A 21,767-nucleotide genomic window follows, 5' to 3' on the forward strand; every position below is an offset into this window, starting at 1 on the left:
CTGGGAAACTTGATTTAAGGGTGCATGCTGTGGGCTATTGTGTAAAGAGGCTGTCTGATGCTTTTTTGGGTTCAAACTTCCTGTCCAGTGCCCACACATGCCCGGGGAGTGTGGGCAGGGCAGACTCAGAAGGAGGAGGAACAGATGAGCTCTATCTCTCCTCGTGTCTGTGCAGAGAGAGAAGGGGATGTCAGCGCTGGTGCGCGCTGAGGCTGAGCTATGTGTGAAACGAGACATAGCTCAGCTCTGCAGCCATCTACGGAGCTGACACAGGCATGGCTGCACAGTGGGAGGTGAGCAGCGGCCGTGACCTGTGTTAACAGAGCTCCAGCAGGCATATTCCTGCTCTGCAAAAACAGCATTTGGTAGTGGCGACCGGTGGCTCTGCATAGTGTCACCAGCAGGGCCGGACTGGGAATAAAATCCAGCCCTGGAAAAAAAATCATACCAGCCCCATAGCATTTTTATACCAGCCCAACAGCAAATGTCATTATTTTCTTGTTCACGAAAGGGAAAACCATACATTTTAAAGCACATTTGAAGAATGTTTTATATATATAAAGTTGGATCTGGTGAGTGGGGACCCTTGTGGGGGAGCACCGGGACCACTGCGAATGCTGTATCAGCTGTATAGGAACACCTTTCCTCACTGCAAGAACCTGCATCCATAAGCCCTGACTGGAATCAATAGAACTTCTCCCACTAGAGACTATTGTGTTTTATGTTTTTATGTGATCTCCTTCATGCGGTCTTACTGGTCAGACATTGTATAGCCTTAGACCTGAGTCTGCAATTGGACTATATACTTTCATTCACTGTATGATTATTTTGATTCTCACCTGCACATAGCATTTGTTAATAAGCTGGCACAGGCCCACACTAACGGTTTTATTTTCTCACTGTTAATTAATGTGGAGGCTTACACATCTAGCCAAGGTTACCACTGTCAGCTGTTGTGGAAGCTCATACATTGAATTTTTTCACATATTCTATTATATTTAGTGCACTTATTTGTAGCTCACCTTATTGGATCCTATATTTGGGTCCTTTTCTCACCCTTTATGGTATAAGGGGATAAGGCACAGGCAGCGCCATCACCCCCAATCTTCACACATTTTCTATCACGTTGACCTACCCCTTTAAGGCCTCATTCACACTACGGATCGTTCAGGTCCGCCTGTCAGTTTTGACGGCGGACCTGAACGGCAGCTCCATGCATCCCTATAGAAGCGTCGGATGTCAGCGGAGACATGTCCACTGACATCCGACCCTATCCGATCCGCTAAAAACAGATGTATGGGGGCCACGTCCATGCGGATCGGATCGGGTAAGATCTGATGAAAACGGACATGCTGTCCGTTTTCATCAGATCGCTCCATAGGGAGACAGCGGTGCCCGACAAGCCCCTCCCCGCTCAGTGAGCATAGAGGAGCTTGTCATTCGTCGGCTCAGCGGAGATCTGCGGACTGATCTCCCGCTGAGCTGACGGGAGCAGGCAGACTCTGTAGCGACGTGTGAATGAGGCCTTAGGGGATTGGTTTCCAGGGGGGGCAGCAGCCCAATTCACGGTCCTTAGCGCAGGCAGATTATTGTTTTTAATTTTTTCAAATGACACATTATTATTTTTTTTGCATTTAAAAGGTAGGTGCAGAGAGGAGGGGGGGGGGGGGTGTTGACCATGGAATGGTGAGAGAGAGAGATTATACAGTCCAGTTTACAATTTGCAGGGGCAGCAAATTGTAAACTGTCTCTCTCTGCACCTACCTTTTAAATGCAAAAAAAATAATAATGTGTCATTTGAAAAAATTAAAAACAATAATCTGCCTGCACTAGTGCACCATGCAACCCCCCCTCTCTGTCATCTACCTTTTCTGCCCCTGCAAATTGTAATCTGTATAATCTCTCTCTCTCACACCATTGCACTGTGCACCCCCCCCCCCTCTCTCTGAGATTATTATACAGTTTACAATTTTCAGGGGCAGCAAAGGTAGGTGACAGAGAGAGAAGGGGGGGGGGCGGGGGTGCACCGTTATATGGTGAGAGAGAGATACAGTATACAGGTCAGGATTTCATTAAAATATATTTGTTCACCTTGTGCTCCAAGGGTGGCGGGGGAACTTCGTGTGCAATAAAATTTGGGTATTTTATTCCCCAAAAAAACTTTTTCCAAGCACATAAAAACAAAGATCATGAATCATGAAAATCAATCATGATCATGAAAAGTTCACATTGTTCACACTTTTGCAGCTGTGTGTATGTTCATGATCTTTGGGCCAAATCCACAGCCAGCGGCGCAAATTAAGTGTCTGTAAACGTATGTCATTTAAGTTACGGCGCCCTAAGTTGGTGTCGTAAGTGCCGTATCCACAGCGCATTTGCGCACAAAATTGCGCCAGCCGTAACCTAAATTCCGAGGCGTAAGGCGGGGTTATGGCAAGTGGGAAGGAAGTGGGCGTGCTTCATTGTAATGAGCCGTGACCCCATGCAAATGAAGGTCCGGCCGTACTGCGCATGCGCGCACGAATCTGCTGCTCACTGCGCATGTGCAGAACTTTGCTGGGCGCAATCAGTGAGATAGGTAAAAGGCCAAGTGTACTTAGTTTGAGGATCGCCCTGTGCTTAACTAGCCCCAGTCAAACACACTTCACTTGCAAAAGTATTTCCCTGTGTTCCCTTCCATGAGCAATTTGCTTCTGCTCTTAGTTTGTCAGTGTTTGTTGGTAAGTTGTGTGTGATAGAGAAGTGTTGGAGGAGTAGTAGATAGTAGTTGTTGTTTGTTTCTGATAAGTGTATTTTTTGTTTGATTGTTTCTGCTAAGTGTTTATTTATTTTTTTCTGCTTGGATTTTGTGTTTGGTTTTTGTGTGTTTGTTTTTGACTTTGTAGTAGCTGTCTGCTTGTGTGTGTATTTTTGTGTGTTTGTTTTGTGTGTATTTTTGTGTGTTTGTCCTGTTTGTTTTCTTGTTGCTGTGTGGTGTTTGTGATGGCCCCCAAACGCAGGAAGCTGAATTTTTTGCATGTTGAAAAGCAAATCCTTGCCAGGTATATCATCCAATATGGAAGATATTTACATGGGCCTGATAGCCGGAACACCTCCCCGGCCCAAAGGAAGAGGATCTATGCCAAAATTACAGATCACATAAATGCGGCGGGGGGAGGGGAGACGAGGACCCCCGCTGGCATTAAGAAAAAGATCAATGATCTGAGGAGCGTGGTCCGCAATAAGGTGGCCAAGCTCACTGCGCATAGGAGGGGCACTGGAGGAGGGGGACCATGCCCCATCCAGCTGACTGAGGAGGAATGGGCAGTGGCCCGGTGTTTCGAGCCAGAGCAGGTGGTGGGCCTGCCTGGTTATCAGTCTGATGTTCCTGTGAGGCCAGGTAAGGTTTTTGTTTTTCTATTTGGTGATTAGCATGTGTGGGTGGGGGAAGGGAAGATGTGCCAAGTGTGTGGATCCTCAAACCTGTGATTGTTTGGTGTCCTCCTCAGATGACCAGGAGATTGCTGGCCCATCAGGCCAGGCTGCTGCACCACCCCAAAGACAGGAGGCTGCTGAGGAGTCCCCAGGGGAGGGGAGTGGCCAAACCTCCCCTCATGAGGAGGCTGAGGGGGAGGAGGCTGAGGAGGAGGAGGATGAGGAGGAGGAGGATGAGGGGGAGGAGGATGAGGGGGAGGAGGAAGAAGATCTCCAGATTGGCCGGGAAATCATTATTGCCACTGATCTCATGACATTTGAGGATACCCTTGAGGCTAGCCTTGAGGCTCCCCTTGAGGCTCCCCCAGAGGCTACCCCAGAGGCTGGCACCAGTCAGGCCACCATCAGGGGTAGCCCCTCCCACTCCTCCCCCAACATGCCGCAACCCACAAGGGTCACTCTATCCCCTCCTCCCAGGCCACAAGCCTCAGGGGCAGGCAGGATGGCGACCCAGGAGACCAGGGGGGGTCTGAGCATATGCCGGCCAGTCTGCTGAGGGACAATGCCCAGCAGACCCGCAGTCTGGGTGACATCAAAAAAACTATGGCCAAGATGGAGCACAGCCTGGATGTAATGAGGGAGTCACTCAGTGATGTGGCCACCAATTCATTGGGGGTCATCACCTGTTTGTGGTCCCTGCATACTGCCACAATAGGTGTGGCCCAGAAGGTGACTGCCCTCACCCGGGCTGTGCAGGACAACACCCGGGCTGTGCAGGACAACACCCGGGCTGGCCAGGCCAATACGGCTGCCATCACTGTCTGCCTGAACAGGATAGCAGTGGCCTTGGAGGGCAGGCCAACCGGAGGTCAGACACCAGGGGAGGCTCCTCCCTCCCCTGCTCCCCCCCCATGAAGATACTCCCTCCCCTGCTCCCCCCCATGAAGATACTCCCTCCCCTGCTCCCCCCCCCCGTGAAGATCCTCCAGGTGCCCGTGGCCGTGCCCGTGCCCCTGCCCGTGGGCAGCCCAGACGGAGCACTCGCCGCCGGACTTAAATTGCAGGGGTACTTTTGATTGAAATTTTTTTTTTTTTTATAATTTTGTTTATTATACTGTACTTATGATTTGGTTTATGTTTGTGAATGATGTGTGAATGTGGGGGGGTGGCATTCCTGACAAAATAAGGGTGTCACCCTCAGTTTTGGTGGAGAAGGGATCCCCAGGACCAGGGAGAAGTGATCCCAGGTTCCTGAATGGTGTATGAATGCACAGTGACATAATTGGAGCCGTGGCGTGGCGTTACTGCTCCCAAGTACCAAAGGGGGGGGGGGTACTTGGATCTAATCCAATTCGATGTGCATGTGATGTGTCTGTGCTAGGGACCACAGTGGTGTGCATTCATGCATTCTCATTGTGACATAATTCATGTGCGTTTCCAGAGAAAAAAACATTCTCAATGTGACATTATTCATGTGCGTTTACTGTGCAAAGCAACATTCTCATTGTGACATAATTCATGTGCGTTTCCAGTGAAAACAAATATTATCATTGTGACATTATTCATGTGCGTTTACTGTGAAAAGATGCCTTCTGCGAGGCGTCTCCTGGCTACTGTGCCCTCAGTAGACCGGGTAGAATGGGCTAGGGGGGGATTGCCTGGGTGGGGGGTCAGGTCAGCACGTAAGTTAATCTCCAGTCCCCTTCTCATGGCAAGGTTGTGAAGAATACAACAAGCACCGATTATTTGGCACACAAATTCTGGGGAATACAACAGTGTACCCCCAGACTTATCCAGGCATCTGAAGCGGGACTTCAGCAGCCCAAATGTGCGTTCCACCACTGCCCGGGTGCAAATATGAGCCTTGTTGTAGCGTTGCTCTCCTGGGGTTTGGGGGTTCCTGAATGGGGTCATCAGATGTGGTCCCAGGGCATATCCAGAGTCACCTGGAAGGGAAAAGACAGGAGGATATTAGTCATGCATGTGCCCCTTGTGATGTCTGCATCATGGGGGGGGGCAGTCATACCTGACACCCATGTCACTCACCAACCAGCCCGCTGTCTCCATACAGGTTCAGCTCCAAATCACGAGATATGTTGGTGTGCCGGAATATATAGCTGTCATGGCACGAACCAGGAAATTTGGCACAGACATGCCAGATGAGGCCATGGGCATCTACGATTACCTGGACATTTATGGAATGCCAGTTTTTGCGATTCCTGAACAGGTGCTCTGTATCATGGGGGGGCTGTAGTGCCACATGGGTACAGTCAATGGCCCCGATGGTCCGTGGGAATCGGGCAATCTGATAAATGTCCGCCATGGTCTTCAATCGCTGGTCCTCCTGGGTGGGCTTTTGAAATTGATTGCCCATGCGTCTCAGTATTGCAGGGACAACCTGGTGCACACACCTGCTCATCGAGGACTGTACCATCCCAGCCAGACCTCCACATGTTCTTTGGAAAGACCCAGTGGCAAGAAAATGCAGGGTTGCCATAACTTTGATGTGAGGTGGCAGGGCATGGGATCGTTGGGTTGGGGTGTTGAGATCATCCTGCAGGATCCTGGTTAATTCCAGGATGGCTTCCTGGTTAAATGGAAGTTGCCATAGACCTCAGAAGCAGTCATGCCAAAGAGATCTTGGCGTGGGCGGTATACCCTCTCCTGTGCCCTCCTCCTCTGTGCCCTCCTCCTTCTCTGCGCCTGTAAAGTTGCGAGTGCCGTTATAATCATGGATGGGCCGGGCATTTTGGCAGTCAGATTGAAGTCCAGCAAAGATGTGTTGTCAGCTCTTCCTCAATGGTGTTGCTTCAGCAGACCTTTACAGGGCAGGTGTAAAATTAGGGCTGCTTTTATAAAGTCTAATTTTGCTCCAGGAAACTAACAGGTGCGCACAGGGCGTAATCTACGGCGCACAGGGCGTAATCTACGGTGCACACACTTAATTTTGAGGATCGCCCTATCTCCCTCATTTGCATCTTTGCCTATCAAATAAAGCGGCGTGACTAGCGTAATTTGCGTCAGAGGATGCGCCGGTGTAATTATTTTAGGTAGGACGGAAAAAACTGATTTTTCGTTTTGAGGATCGGGCGCAAAGATACGCGCGGTGTAAAATTAGAAATCTCGAGTTAAGTCGACGCATCTGCTTTGTGGATTTTGCCCTTTGTTTTTATGTGCTTGGAAAAAGTTTTTTTCGGGGAATAAAATACCAACATTTTGCTGCACATGAAGTTCCCCGCTCTTTTTTTCTTTTTATTTTTAACTGCATTTTGTTATCGAGCTGAATACGCAGGAATCGGCTTCATTCATTCAGCGTTTTGACAAACAACCTATGATAGTGTGTGAGTTGCTGAATAGAGAGGGAGTCTGATTCCGTATGTCCGGGAAGCAGCCCATGTGATCTGAGGAGAGAGACACGGAGCCTTATGCCGCATACACACGTTCGGAATTTCCGATGGAAAAAGTCAGATGGGAGCTTTTCATTGGATATTCCGACCGTGTGTATGCCCCATCTGACTTTTTCTGTCGGAATTTCCGACTTAGCCGGGAAAAATTTCTATCGCAAAATCTGTTCGTCTGTATGGAATTCCAATGGTGAAAAAAACATGCATGTTCAGAAACAATTTGACGCATGCTCGGAAGCATTGAACTTATTTTTCTCGCCTCAGTGTAGTGTTGTACGTCACCCCGTTCTTAACTCTCAAAAGTTCAGAGAGCTTTTGTGTGACCGTGTGTATGCAAGCCAAGCTTGAGCGGAATTCTGTCGGAAAAAACATCAAACTTTTTTCAGATGGAAATTCCGCTCGTGTGCACAGGGCATAAGCAGGGCCGATCCTAGGGTCACAGACGCCTGGATGCAGAAATAATTCTGGCGCCCCCACGTGGGAGCGTGCTCATTTTACTAACACCTCCCCATTACACATGTTTCTATGGCTACGACTCAAACACAGAGATGCTCCCCTTAGAAGTCTTCATTAGTGTCCCCCCCAGCAGGTGTCCCCCATCAGAGCCCCCCCAGCAGGTGTCCCCTATCAGAGTCCCCACCAGCAGGTTTCCCCCATCAGAGCCCCCCACAGCAGGTGTTCCTCATCAGAGCCTCCCAGCAGGTGTCCCCCATCAGTGCCCCACAGCAGGTGTCCCCCTTCAGAGCCCCCCCCCACAGCAGGTGTTCCCCATCGTGTGGAGAAAAAACTGCGCTAGTGAAAACAAAATTAACTAAATTAAACGAAACATTCAATAAGAGGCAGCAGCAGGCGTGCGATACACAAAATGACATAGAAATAGAAACAAAGCCGTGCCATAAACAGTAAACTATAGTGATTGCCAGAAGTGTATATGTGTCAAGTCCATATAAAGAGTTAATAAACACAGGACACCCTTGAATCAAATCAGTCCATATAGTGAGGTTAATACCCCGCTGTAAACACATGTCTCAAAGTAGAAGGTTCCTTCAGACAATTTCTCAGATAAAACTTCACACCACCAAAGTGACTGGATATGTATAATTAGTGAACCCTTCACCGGTAATGAGAGGCCGTTTACCAGAGGGCAAGCACAAATGAGCAGATGGCTATAGCCCAGCCACGGCCTTTGGTATTCACAGGATCACTCAGGGAAAGATAACAGGAACCGCTCATAAGATATCGCCATCCAATACATCCGGTAAGACAGTAAGGAAAGAATGCACCATAGCGTAACTCCGTATCAAAAAGGGCGTTTTAATAAGGCATAAAATGTACTTACAAAACATAGAAGTAAAAACAGCGTTTTTAAAATTCAAACGTAGCCAGCCGGCATACAAGGAGCCCTCCTCCTCTGCGTGGTGACGTCACTGCGTGTCCTCCCAGCCGCGTTTCGTCATCAACAGGACGTTATCAATGGGGGTAGGGCATAGCAGTGATTCACCGATTAATAAAGGGCTGCACCTCATTGTGAAAGCGGAGCAATAGTAGCAAAAACGCCATCTTGGTTGTGGTCAACCTGCCAGTAATAGGAGGTGCGGCGCTACACCCCTAGGCCATAACAAAACTAAAAAAAACTAAAACTAAAAAAAACTAAAAAAAACTAAAACTACTGATACTGGTGTTAACTCCTTTAATATATGATGACTACCAGATAAAAGATAACCTAGCTAAAATATACCAAATAATGGCACCTAATGACGCCATCTTGAATATGGTAATTTTGCCCATACTCGAGATCCTGAAGATACATGAATGGGCATTAAGGTTAAATGTTCCCAATACAGACTACCATCACAAAGTTAAGTGTTTGGATCAGCAACGCATGGTCGTGCAGGAATGCAAACCTGGCACAAGCTGACCGTCGTAACGCTCCGCCAACAAAACTGCTCTCCAACGCCATCTAGGACACCAAGCGAGAATCACCCTGGAGGCCAGACAGGGGAAAACAGTCGGGACCAAAAGCAAAGAAGAGGATGCAAATAAATGTCATCCTACAGATATTAATATATCCCCAATAATTTAAAAATGCCCTAAGGAGCTAATCCTCAAAGGAAGGGTACACTCCCCACCCACTTTAATGGTAATGATTAAGCTTCACTAAAAAATGCAAAAATAAATTTTGTATTATTCCTGGAAAAATCATGTAAAATACAATAACAACAAATCCCTATAGATAGCTATGGGCAGTCATATATACCAAAAAGGGACTCACTCCACTATTGTTACCGGTTAGACCAAGCCCCTCATTGAATAAAAGTGCCTTAAGCCACCATAGTCCTGGGTGATTGAAAACAAACCCTGAGGTGGCACATATACAGGGATAAACAAATCTAACTTATCAGATCCGTCTTCCATTGGCACCTTTGAATGCATTAAAGTGGGCTCATTCCAAGAGGAGGAACTGATTTTTGACCATTTTATGATTACACTTAAACCATACCCTCAAACTTGGTATATTGATACCAAGAAAATGTGGGAAATAGAATAGTCGGAAAAAATGGCACGAAAATGCACACAAAAACCACCAGCTGCTTCTATTGGTGCTATTCACATTGGGTTGACATATCATGCGTTATTAATGAATGTGTTTACATCGGTTTCGATATTTAACCCATAAGGGGAATATGCCTTTAAGCAGTATATCCATCCCATTTCCATTTTTGAAATTTCTCTCACAAGATTGCTCCCTCTCCAATGTGGTTTAAATTTGTCGATGCCCAAAAAAAGGGTATTGGATGGATCCGTTTTGTGTTTGAGCCTATAGTGATTTGAAACAGAATGATTCTTAAACCCAGAAAGGATATTCGTAATGTGCTCATTTACTCGGACCGGAAAGGTCCTTTTGGTCCGGCCCACATACTGCAGGCCACACGGGCACTGCAGCAAATACACCACACCCGTAGAGACGCAAGTGATGCAAGGTCTGATTTTATGCTCCTTTCCCGTCACTGTGGAGGAAAAAACAGTCACACGTCTCTGTGTATTGGAATTTAGGGAACAGACCCTGCATCTACCACACCTATAATAGCCAGTTAATTGGTCAAAGAAACCTATGCCTGGATTCGGGGGATCCAGAACATTGACGGCTAATTGGTTTCTTAGAGACGACACACGCCCCTAAAAACTACACGAGGCTTAGGAGGCAAGATGTCTTTTAATAGAGGATCATTTTTAGCAATGTGCCAGTGTTTATTAACCAAATGGGCAATAGCCCTATGTTGAACAGAATAGGTGGTAATAAACGGCACCCCCTCAAACACCTGTTCTTGCCCACCCCTAACCTTCTCCCGAAGAAGGTCTTCCCTATTTGAGGCTATGACCCCATCCAAGCACCCCTGTAGGGAATCCCGGGAATAGTCCTTTTCAAGGAAGCGGTCTGTCAGTATACTGGCCTGAGTAAGGAACTCCTGGGGATCCGAGCAGTGACAAACTTCCCATCCCTAACTTCTATCTTGGGATCCAGATAGTGGACACAAGTCTGGCTTGCCTCATACTTCAATTGTATCCCTCTTGAATTATTATTGAGGGACCCAATGAATTCTGTTAGATCGTGTTGCTCACCGGCCCATAGGAGAAAGATGTCATCGATTTACCTGGCCCAAAGGACCACCTGAAGAAGAGCATCAGGATAGATGACATCCTCCTCCCACTTGGCCATAAACAAATTGGCCAAGCTAGAGGCATACTTGGCCCCCATGGCAACCCCCGTGTCCTGTCTAAAAAAAATCTCCATCAAACCAAAAGTAATTGGATGCTGCTGCAAACCTTAATAGGGCCATTATAAAATCCACCTGTTTTGATGGTGTTCCCCATCAGAGCCCCCCCCCACAGCAGGTATCCCCCATCAGAGCCCCCCACAGCAGGTGTCCCCCATCAGAGCCCCCCCACATCAGGTGTCCCCATAGATCAGTACTTTTTCAATAGATCCCTGTAGCTCAGGCACGCTGGGAGCAGAAGCACATTACAGGGGGCGGGGCATATGTGGCATCTTTGGTCACTTGGAGGTTGGCACTCGGAGAGCATTTCTGGGAGTGCACAGGATGATTGGCAGCAGCTCCGGCCAACCCAGAAGCCTCTCATCACACCGCCTATGGGAGAAGAGCCGACACACGCAGAGGGGGCGGGGCAGACAGGAGACTGCTCCATGCACACCGGACAGTATTAATTAGTGGAGCCTAGTGCCAGAACGTGTTTCGGTACTAGGCTCCGCTGTTGTACCCAGCCCGGATTCCGGGGACAGCGGCAGGTATGCGCTCTTGTCAGTTGCCAGCGAAGAGAGCAAGTGGGATGGGGAACCGCAGCACCCGCTACATGCGCTCCGTCTCTGGACACAGACAAGAAGGAGGGAAGGGAGCACTTTGGAGCTTCGGCGCCCCCACCTCTGCGTCGCCTGGGTGCGGAGCACCCTGCCTAGGATCGGCCCTGGGCATAAGTCCTCAGCTGAGATCTTCAGACCTATATGCGAGATTGACTCCTGTAATAGGAGTCCTTCACTTCTGGTAAGAGGCCATCTGGCTGCTTTTTCTCCGAGCTTATGGATGCATATGTCAATATCGATTTGTCAGTACCATAGGTGAACACGATAACAAATACAGAGTGTGTCGGATCCCCTGAAGTTTGCTGTGTTTCTTCCTATTGGGACTCCCTTTTGCAATTGCAGTTTTTTATTTCTCATTTTACATATATACATATTTTCCATGGACCATGTACCAAAAGTTTTAGTGTGATTTTATGATTTTTTGCATTTATTCATTGTGACAAATTTTATGAACTGTTTTTTCATTATATGAATTCATACCACCAATCCATTTAATTCACACCTATTTGTTAACTTTTCAGTGACACAGGTAATTTTACTTTATAATCAAGATTTACTATCAAAGGCATTGTATTATTGGTTACACAGGTGAATCTTTTACAGATTCTCTGGTCACTTATCATCCATTTAGTTTTTGCGCATCTTTTTATGTTTTATGAACATATATTAATTACCTATTTCATTTTGTTATAGTATCCCTTTCTTAAAATTATTGTTTTCAAAGGTACCTTTGCTGTCATTAGCATCATCGTGGGAAATGTGTGCATGCAACTGGCTCCAGAATCAAATTTTCAGACATTAAACAAGACTACAAATATTACTGATACAGACACTGAAGCAATGAATGCTGCCCGAATGCAAGTTTCAGCCACACTGGCATGCTTAACAGCTGTCATTCAGGTAAGTGTGGTAGTAACCTAAAACTGAACAAATTTACCAAGGTCCAAAAAAATGGCAGCAAATCCATAAAAAAATGTTCAGATTGTAAATTTCCACACTACCCTGTTCACTCTTCACAGCATTTTCTCTGTGCAATGTCACTAGCTCCCCCTGGGATTGACAGCAGGCAATTGGCGGACACTTTTGCCAGCTATCAATCACAAGGAGAGAGTGGATCTGATGGGGAACTGTTCCCTCAGCTTCCCTATCAGACCCCGCCAACTGTAGTATTACTGGTTGCTAGGAGCATGTTGACTGTGAGGCTGGTAGTGTTCTTAACAACTAGAGACAGATGGGGATAGGATGGAGTAGCAGGGACAAACATGTAGATCTGCTAAACAGCGTTTATTATCTACAAACTGGTGGCAGTTCTTTTTGGATTTACTACAACCATAGTATCAAGTGGTGCAAATGCTTTATTGAATTCTCCTGAATGAGTAAATGGACACAACAATGTTACAACAGCATATATTGACAGAATATTATTGGCTAGTCATTTTATTATTTCTACAATTTGCTTGGCTTAGGCCTCATTCACAAGGGGTGTACTCGAAACACATATCGAAACACAACAAAAGATAGCCTATAGGTCTCCCTTTTTCTATCTTCAAAAAGCAGTGATCTGGGAGTCCCTAGTCATAATATTATTAAATACCTAGGAATATAACAATTCTAGTTATGAACTCAATATATGGAAAGGGTATGTATCTATACACAACAATTCTGATAGCCAAAGCCCTGTATAAATCCCCTTTATTGTACACAAATATATTTTTTAAAGACAATTTCTAAACAACCTTCACTGTCAGTGGCGGCCTGTCCATATGGGGCGCATGGGCACTCTCCCCCCCCCCCCCCAAGCTAGTCACAGAAAAAGGCCCTTTTAAGAAAAAAAAATACCTTTATGTGAACTGTGTTCGGGGACCGAACAGTGTTCTATGGGAAGCGTGACGCCAATGCAATCACTTGATTGCAGGCGAGACGTTTCATTTGTGGTTTTTTTTTTTGCTGCTTGGTGGCGCTATGCAGTGCACCTCTACTCTATCATTGGGTCATTCTTCTTGCTGTGTTTCTGTTGCTTGGCACAGCTGTAGGACATGGGCGGTGCTTTCCCTCCTGACATCACTTCGGGTTTCTCTGTGCCAGTGAGAAGCCGGAAGTGATGTTGCCGCAGGGCCTATTTGAGGATCAATCGAAGCTGCTGAGAGAACAGGACAACTTGGAGAAGTAACAGATTGGAGGACATGCCATGACACACCAGACATTTAGTTCCTCATCTTTGTCACCCCCTACTGACTATCGGACAATGAAGGGGAAGAAAGGTAGGTTCCGGCTGTGTACTGGACTGGACTTGTGTCTGGACTGACAGACAGGGGGGCAGGTTGTGTTGTCTGTGTGGACATTTGCTTCCCATGCTGCTGTCACGTGAATTCAAGTGAATTCTCTGCCTTTGTCACTTTGTATCCCGGGACTGCCCGATAATCAGGACCCCTCCCCTCATAGTTCTACTCAGACAGATTTTAACCCCCTCTGATCTGCATGTAAACTACTTTCAGAGCCCTGTGTAGCCTGAAAAGTGTTTTGTGACACTAAATGACTATTTGACAATAAATGTCCAACGGACCTGTTTGATCGGGCAATCCAACCGTCTGTACGCTCCATCGGACAAATGTTTTTCTTTTTCATCGGACAAATGTTCACTGTAAAAAAAGACAACGTTTCCAGAAACAAATGTCCTACGTCGGCTAATCCGATCGTGTGTACACAAGTCCATCGGACTAAAGTCTAAAGTACAAACACGCATGCTCAGAACCAATGCTAAAGATCAGACAACATTAGCAGAAGTTGTCCAAAGGGTGGCGGTAAAGAGCTATTACGTCACTACGTTCGTGTTTGTTGGCTGAAAATGTTCTGCCGTGTGTATGCATACCAACTTCACGACCAATGCCCCTTCGGACCAAAATCCACGAAAAAGTCAGATGGAAGTCCGATCATGTATATGAGGCTTTATAGTCTATCTTTACTTTGTGTCTGAGGATCTATTCCTGTAATAAAAAGTGTGTTGTGAGCATGCCACGTCGTGTGTTGTGAGCATGCCACGGCGTGTGTTGGAGATGTGAGTGAGCTGCACACAAAGGACCCACCTTTCCCCAGCAGCAGTGCATGGCTGAGCTCCTCACTTGTGGAATAAACAAAGTTTCTGCTGCATGATGGACATCAGTGAGAGCACATGGGCTCTGCTCACCCAACAACCATCTATCCCAGGCTCCATCCCTGCCTCTTCCACCCAATGTCATGTGTATGTGCCACCAGCCCACACAGCTGGGAAAGTCTTTGATGGGAAATTATTAGGCTTGCATTCCTGAGGGGAATGGGGATATAACTTTTAAGGATGGATGTTTTGCTGATTCTGTAAAAAAGCACCCTTGTCAGACATCTTATGACTGCACTGATCATCTCATCCAATAAGAGGATAGGCTTTCTCATTACATTTGGGAGAATTAGAAAGCAATGAATGATGATGTATGTGTGTGTCATCTGTATTGTGACAGTTCCCACGGCTGGATTGTATCTGTGACCTGTGATCTCATCCAATCTTCATCATGTCATAGTTATTTCCAAAGTTCTTGTCAATCTTTTCAAATCTGTAGCTGTCATTATAATAATACCTAGTGATCCTTCTGTGAAGGTCCATGTTCAAGCACTTCCTGTTATAGTGGCAATGCTCTGTCCCCCTCTGCCAATTGTTTCCCTGGGTTGTCTCCTGACATTCAGCTGGTGCAGGGGGCATGCATATAAATGGGAAGTGTCTGCTAAGAGGCTGCATGAGATCAGAAGTGCTAAGATGCACAACTGCATGAAAAAAAAGTTTTCCCAAAAAAATGAAAAAATTGCATTTGTTATGATAAACTGTTGGTTTAACAAGCTAAATTTCATTATCATAGTAGTTTTTTTTCCATTTCTTTATTAGATTTTTTTGTTTTTGTCTTTGAACACGTACTCCAGGAATGGCCTACAGTCAGGTATTGGCTTGGCTAGACTATATGGCCCAGATTCTGAAAGGACTTACGGCGGCGCAGCGCCATGTACGCCGTCGTAAGTCCTAATCCGACCCGTCGTATCTATGCGCCTGATTCTTAGAAGCAGTTACGCATAGATATCCATTAGATCCGACAGGCGTAAGCCTCTTACGCCGTTGGATCGTAACTGCATTTTTCAGCTGTCCACTAGGGGCGTGTAAGCTGATTTACGCATCGAAATATGGAAATCAGCTAGATACGCGAATTCACGAACGTACGCCCGGCCGACGCAGTAAAGTTACAACGTTTTACGCTAGGCTTTTCCCGGCGTATAGTTGCCCCTGCTATATGAGGCATAAGTGCGACGTACCAATGTTAAGTATGGCCGTCGTTCCCGCGTCTAAATTTGAAAAAGTTACGTCGTTTGCGTAAGTCGTCCGTGAATGGGGCTGGACGTCATTTACGTTCACGTCGAAACCAATGACGTCCTTGCGGCGTACTTTGGAGCAATGCACACTGGGAAATTCCACGGACGGCGCATGCGCCGTTCGGGAAAAACGTCAATCACGTCGGGTCACAGTAGATTTACATAAAACACGCCCCACTGATCCAAATTTGAATTAGGCGGGTTTACGCCGGCCGATTTACGCTGCGCCGCCGCAACTTACGGATCAAGTGCTTTGAGAATACAGCACTTGCCCGTCTAAGTTGCGGAGGCGTAACGGAAATCGGATACGTTACGCCCGGGCAAAGTTACGCCGCTTTACGAGAATCTGGCCCTGTACTGTATATACAAACCTGTATGTATATATATTAAATGCAATGCAGCTGCACAAGGAACGGTCTGCAGTGAGATCTAGCTAAATCCGCTGGAAATCTGTCTGCTAGGCCGTACACACGGTCGGACATGTCCGCGGAAACTGGTCCGCGGACCAGTTTCCGTGGACATGTTCGACCGTGTGTACACGGCCTAAGAGTTTCCTAACTTCAAATTTCGAATTTAGATTTTTCAAATTTCCGAATTTGGAATTTTTTAAAATCAAATTGACATTGGGACAGAAAGTGAGGAAAAATCTTCTGAACAGGGGCACAGACAGCAAAACAAACGTTACAATGCTTCCCAATGCTATCCAAAAAGCTTAAACATAGATTTTTTTGGCTGGAGCTACACTTAAAAAATGTACCTGTTTCAAATTACAAACCGATTTAACTTAAACGAGTTGTATAGGGAAACATTTTTTTGCCTAAAATTAATGTCTGCAAGGTAGACAGACAGAACAGTGTAAGGATTCTGTTAAATGAGTAAATACCTATTAAATTCCTTCATCTATATCACCTCCGGCATTCTAGTTTCTGTTCTCTCATTCACTTCCTGGTTTGCGGTGCTCGTTCATGTAAGAACTACATTTCCCAGTATGCATTGCGGCACGCCCAGTAATTCACACCTCCTTGAAGTCTCTAACATGTAGAGAGCGTCCTGCCGCACAGATGTAGTTCCCAGGAGGAGGCGAGCACGTCACTGACTACCGCAGTAAAGCCTCCCTTCACAGTGGTGAGTAACAATCAGACAAGCAGGAAGTGAACAGAACAGAGAAGAAATAGAGCAACTTCAAAAACAAACAATGAGGAAGTGAAAAGAGGAATGTATGCAGGTAAAGGATGCCTAATATGAAAAAAAATAATCCTTTACAACCCCTTTAAGAACAAACCTACAGTCCCTATCTTATTTGTAACCCAGGGACCGCCTGTATACTGCTGTTCAGAGTATATAGGGCCTAGGGGCCCCACACTTTTTTTTATTTGGGTGTGGACTGAGGGGGGGAACCCATGCCGTTTTTCTCAATGATTTTCATCTATATTGCCGGGACCCGACAATACATTACAGCCGCAAGCAGTTTTAAATTACTTTTTTCCTTTAGGGAAATTTCATTTTGCTGCAGGGACTGTTCTAACCACAGGAAAAATGCGCCACTTTACAGGCGTTCTATAGACACCCCTCCGGTATGAAATTTAAAGGAAAATTTCACTTTTATTGTTCTACTTTAAGCATTACTGAAATCACTGCTCCTGAAAAAACTATTGTTTTTAAAACTTTTTTTGCATTGAAACATGTCCCCTGGGGCAGGACCCAGGTCCCAAACACTTTTTATGGCAATAACTTGCATATTAGCCTTTAAAATTATCACTTTTGATTTTTCACGTTCGTGTCCCATAGACTTTAATGGTGTTCGCACAAACTTTTTGGCAGTTCACATGTTCTGCCGCGAACCGAACCGGGGGGTGTTCGGCTTATCCCTAGCATCAAAGATTTTTCAATTTAGACTGAAGCTCAAGTACAGTGACATCTATAGATAAGCTACTAGAAGTAATAATTGAGCCGGTGTGATCTAAGCAGTTGGCCAAGTGGACACATGTAAATGCTAAAAGGTAAGGGACCCAAGATTGAGCCCTGAGGCACACCGTACTTGACTGGACCAACTTCAGACTGAAATCCACCAAGAGAAACAAAGGGACAGTGATCAGTGAGATATGACTGAATCCATTTCAGAGCCAATTCTGAGTCTCCAAATATGGTTTTGAGGCTAAAGAGTAATAGATTGTGGTCTACAGTATCAAAGGCAGAACTAAGATTCAGTAGAATAAGAATAGTTAGTGACCTGGAATCAGAAGCTAACAGAAGGTATTTATTGACTTTGACCAAGGCGGTTTCCGTGCTGTGCAGTTGCCAAAAAACAGATTGAACTGTTTTAAATAGATTGTTTAAATTCAGGTGATTATGTAACTGAGATATCAAAGCCCACTCAAGGATCTTGGCAAGGAAGGGTAAGTTAGATATTGGGCGAAAGTTGTTTAAATTGTCCAGAGCCATATTGTTTGTTTTTGGTACCAGGGTGATGGCGGCACTTTTAGGGATTGTTGGTACAAAGCCGGTGAGTCATTTATGATATTGAGAATAATAAGGCAGAGAGAACTAAAACAGGATTTAAATTAATGGGTGGGAAATGGGTCAGGTGTCAAGTATTCAGGTGGAGCATTACATAATAGAGTCCAATTTAGTTAGAGATTCTGTAGAGAGAAGTGGGAGAGAGAAGAGCCAGTAAGACTGGATGGGCTAGGAAGTGATGTGGTGTGGTAAAAATTTGGTGTCTTATGTTGTAAATTTTTGAGGAGAAAAAATCTAGAAATGTGTTACAGAGCTGAGTTGAAGCAGGTAGTGTGGAGGGACTATGAGGTTTTAATAATATGTCAATGGTGCAGAAGAGTTGTCTAGGGTTGTTAAGATTTTTCTCTATAGTACGGGAGAAAGTTTGATCTAGCAGTCTCAAGTTAACCCTTATAGACACATAAGTAGTCTTTCCATGCATGATAATGGACAGTCAACCCCATTTACATGGGGGGGCAGGATCTGTGCCCCCTGCCTACAGACCCACACAACCACTGCCCAGGGTTGTAGGGAAGTGGCCCCTATCCCCATCAACATGCGGACAAGGTGCCCCCCTGCCCTCCCATGCCTGCTGCTCGAACAAGGGTCTGGTATGGAGTTAAAGAAAAAAAATTGGCGTGGAGTTTCCCTTAAAATCCATGTCAGACCCAAAGGGCCTGGTATGGACCGGGGGGGGGGACCCTGACACCGTTTTTTTCTTTATTTAATTTTTTTTTTAATTGCCAGACCAGCAATTACAACCATGATTACAATTACATGTGATGTAAATGTGATTTGATAATTTTTTTCTTCTTTTGAAAGTAAATTTTTGCTGCAGCAGGTTCTATACATGGTACGGATGCTTTACTTTACAGGCAGACTAAGAGGACCCCCCAGGCACTATATTTAAATGAATTTTTCATTTTTATTGTTTCACTTTAAGTGGGGTTCCATGGGCAGGGGGCTTATTGGAATCTGGAAGCCCCTTTTAACAAGGGGGTTCACAGATCCCAGCCCCCCCCCATGAAAATAAGTATGGGGTACATTGTACCCCTACTTATTCATCAAAAAAGTGTCAAAAATAAAGAAAAACAGTAGACAGTGTTTGACAAGTCCTTTATTAAAAAATAAAATAAACAATGTCCCCCGATGTGGATCCATCATCAACCACGACACCTGCTGCACCAACAGACCCAGAAAAAAAAGCTCTGCCTGCGGCAATGCAATGACTGACCGCCTAATGCCTACTCTGCCAGGTGACAGTTCTTAAATAGGTCACCCCGCCCCTTGTGACATCATCGACCCAGGATGCCCCGATCACTGATATCACAAGGGTCACCTGCAAACATCATCCAGTGACTATGCCACTTTATTTTTTTTGGGTTCGGCAATGCAGCGGGCGGCGTGAGATGGATCCACATTGGGGAACATTGGGGCAGATCCACAGAGCGAGTACGCCGGCGTATCTACTGATACGCCGGCGTACTTTCAAATTACCCGCGTCGTATCTCTGTTTTAAATCCTCAAAACAAGATACGACGGCATCTGGGTTAGATCCGACAGGCGTACGTCTTCGTACACGTTCGGATCTAAGATGCAATTCTTCGGCGTCCGCTGGGTGGCGTTCACGTAGTTTTCCGTGTTGAGTATGCAAATAAGCTATTTCCGACGATCCACGAACGTACGAGCGGCCGTCGCATTATTTTATGTTGTTTCCATTCGCCTTTTTCCGGCGTATAGTTAAAGCTGCTATTTCGTGGCCTATAGTTACACCTGCTATGTTAAGTATGGCCGTCGTTCCCGCGTTTAATTTGAATTTTTTTTTTCGTTTGCGTAAGTCGTCCGTGAATCCGTGAATTGCGTAAGTCGTCCATGTCAAAACAATGATGTCCTTGCTAAGTCATTTAGCGCAATACACGGCGGGAAATTTAGGAACGGAGCATGCACAGTTCGTTCGGCGCGAGGACACGCTTCATTTAAATGAAACACGCCCCCTACTCGCCGCATTTGAGATACACTACGACGCCATAACTTACGGCGCAAAATCTTTATGGATTCGATTTAAAGCCAGGTAAGGTACGGCGGCGTAGCGTATCTCTGAGGTCTCGTACACACGACCGAACATGTCTGCTGAAACTGGTCCGCGCAGTTTCAGCAGACATGTTCGGTCGTGTGTACATAGTTACATAGTTAGTCAGGTTGAAAAAAGACACAAGTCCATCCAGTTCAACCACAAAAAATAAACAAACAAAATAAAAAACACAGTACAATCCCATACACCCAACTCCATACCCACAGTTGATCCAGAGGAAGGCAAAAAAATCCAGCAGAGCATGATCCAATTTGCTACAGCAGGGGAAAAAATTCCTTCCTGATCCCCCGAGAGGCAATCGGATTTACCCTGGATCAACTTTACCTACAAATCTTAGTACTCAATTATTTTATGTACATTTAGGAAAGTATCCAGGCCTTTCTTAAAGCAATCTACTGAGCTGGCCAGAACCACCTCTGGAGTCTGTTCCACATTTTCACAGCTCTTACTGTGAAGAAACCTTTCCGTATTTGGAGGTGAAATCTCTTTTCCTCTAGACGTAAAGAGTGCCCCCTTGTCCTCAGTGTTGACCGTAAAGTGAATAACTCAACACCAAGTCCACTGTATGGACCTCTTATATATTTGTACATGTTGATCATATCCCCCCTAATTCTCCTCTTCTCAAGAGTGAATAAATTCAGTTCCTCTAATCTTTCCTCATAGCTGAGCTTCTCCATGCCTCTTATCAGTTTGGTTGCCCTTCTCTGCACTTTCTCCAGTTCTCTGATATCCTTTTTGAGAACTGGTGCCCAAAACTGAACTGCATATTCCAGATGAGGTCTTACTAATGATTCGTACAGGGGCAAAATGATATCTCTGTCTCTGGAGTCTATACCTCTCTTAATACAAGAAAGGACTTTGCTCGCTTTGGAAACCGCAGCTTGGCATTGCATGTTATTATTGAGCTTATGATCTTCCAAGACCCCCAGATCCTTCTCCACTACAGATCCCCCCAGTTGTACTCCCCCTAGCATGTATGATGCATGCATATTCTTATTCCCTAAGTGCATAACTTTACATTTATCAACATTAAACCTCATCTGCCACTCAGTCGCCCAATTAGACAGAGCATTGAGGTCGGCTTGTAAATTGGCGACATCCTGCAAGGACGTTATTCCACTGCATAGCTTGGTGTCATCTGCAAAGACAGAAATGTTACTTTTGATCTCAGACCCAATATAATTTATAAATATATTGAAAAGTAAGGGTCCCAGCACTGAACCTTGGGGTACTCCACTGATAACATTGGACCATTCAGAGTAAGAATCATTAACCACGACTCTCTGAATTCTGTCTTTCAGCCAGTTTTCTATCCATTTACAAACTGATATATCCAATCCTGTAGACCTTACCTTACACATGAGCCGTGTGTGCGGAACTGTATCGAACGCTTTTGCAAAATCCAAGTATACCACGTCCACAGCCACTCCTCTGTCCAGGGTTTTACTTACCTCTTCATAAAAGGAAATCAGGTTTGTCTGACAACTTCTGTCTTTCATGAATCCATGCTGTCTGCTGCTTAAATCGTTTTTTTCCAGCAAGAACTCATCCATGTGGTCTTTTATTAAACGTTCCAGTATCTTCCCAACTATAGAAG

At 45.6% G+C, this 21,767-nt stretch overlaps 1 protein-coding gene across 3 annotated transcripts in view; it reads left to right on the forward strand.

Annotated features, from left to right (window-relative positions):
- Positions 1 to 21,767, forward strand: part of SLC26A9 (solute carrier family 26 member 9) — a 736,991-nt gene that overhangs the window by 276,553 nt on the left and 438,671 nt on the right. For all 3 annotated transcript variants that reach the window (XM_040337624.1, XM_040337625.1, XM_040337626.1), the window contains one exon: positions 11,921 to 12,096. In XM_040337624.1, coding sequence (XP_040193558.1) covers positions 11,921 to 12,096 — 176 coding nt within the window. The remainder of the gene's footprint in view (positions 1 to 11,920; positions 12,097 to 21,767) is intronic.

This window comes from Rana temporaria, chromosome 2 (assembly GCF_905171775.1).
Source record: "Rana temporaria chromosome 2, aRanTem1.1, whole genome shotgun sequence".
Classification (NCBI taxonomy): Eukaryota; Metazoa; Chordata; class Amphibia; order Anura; family Ranidae; genus Rana; species Rana temporaria.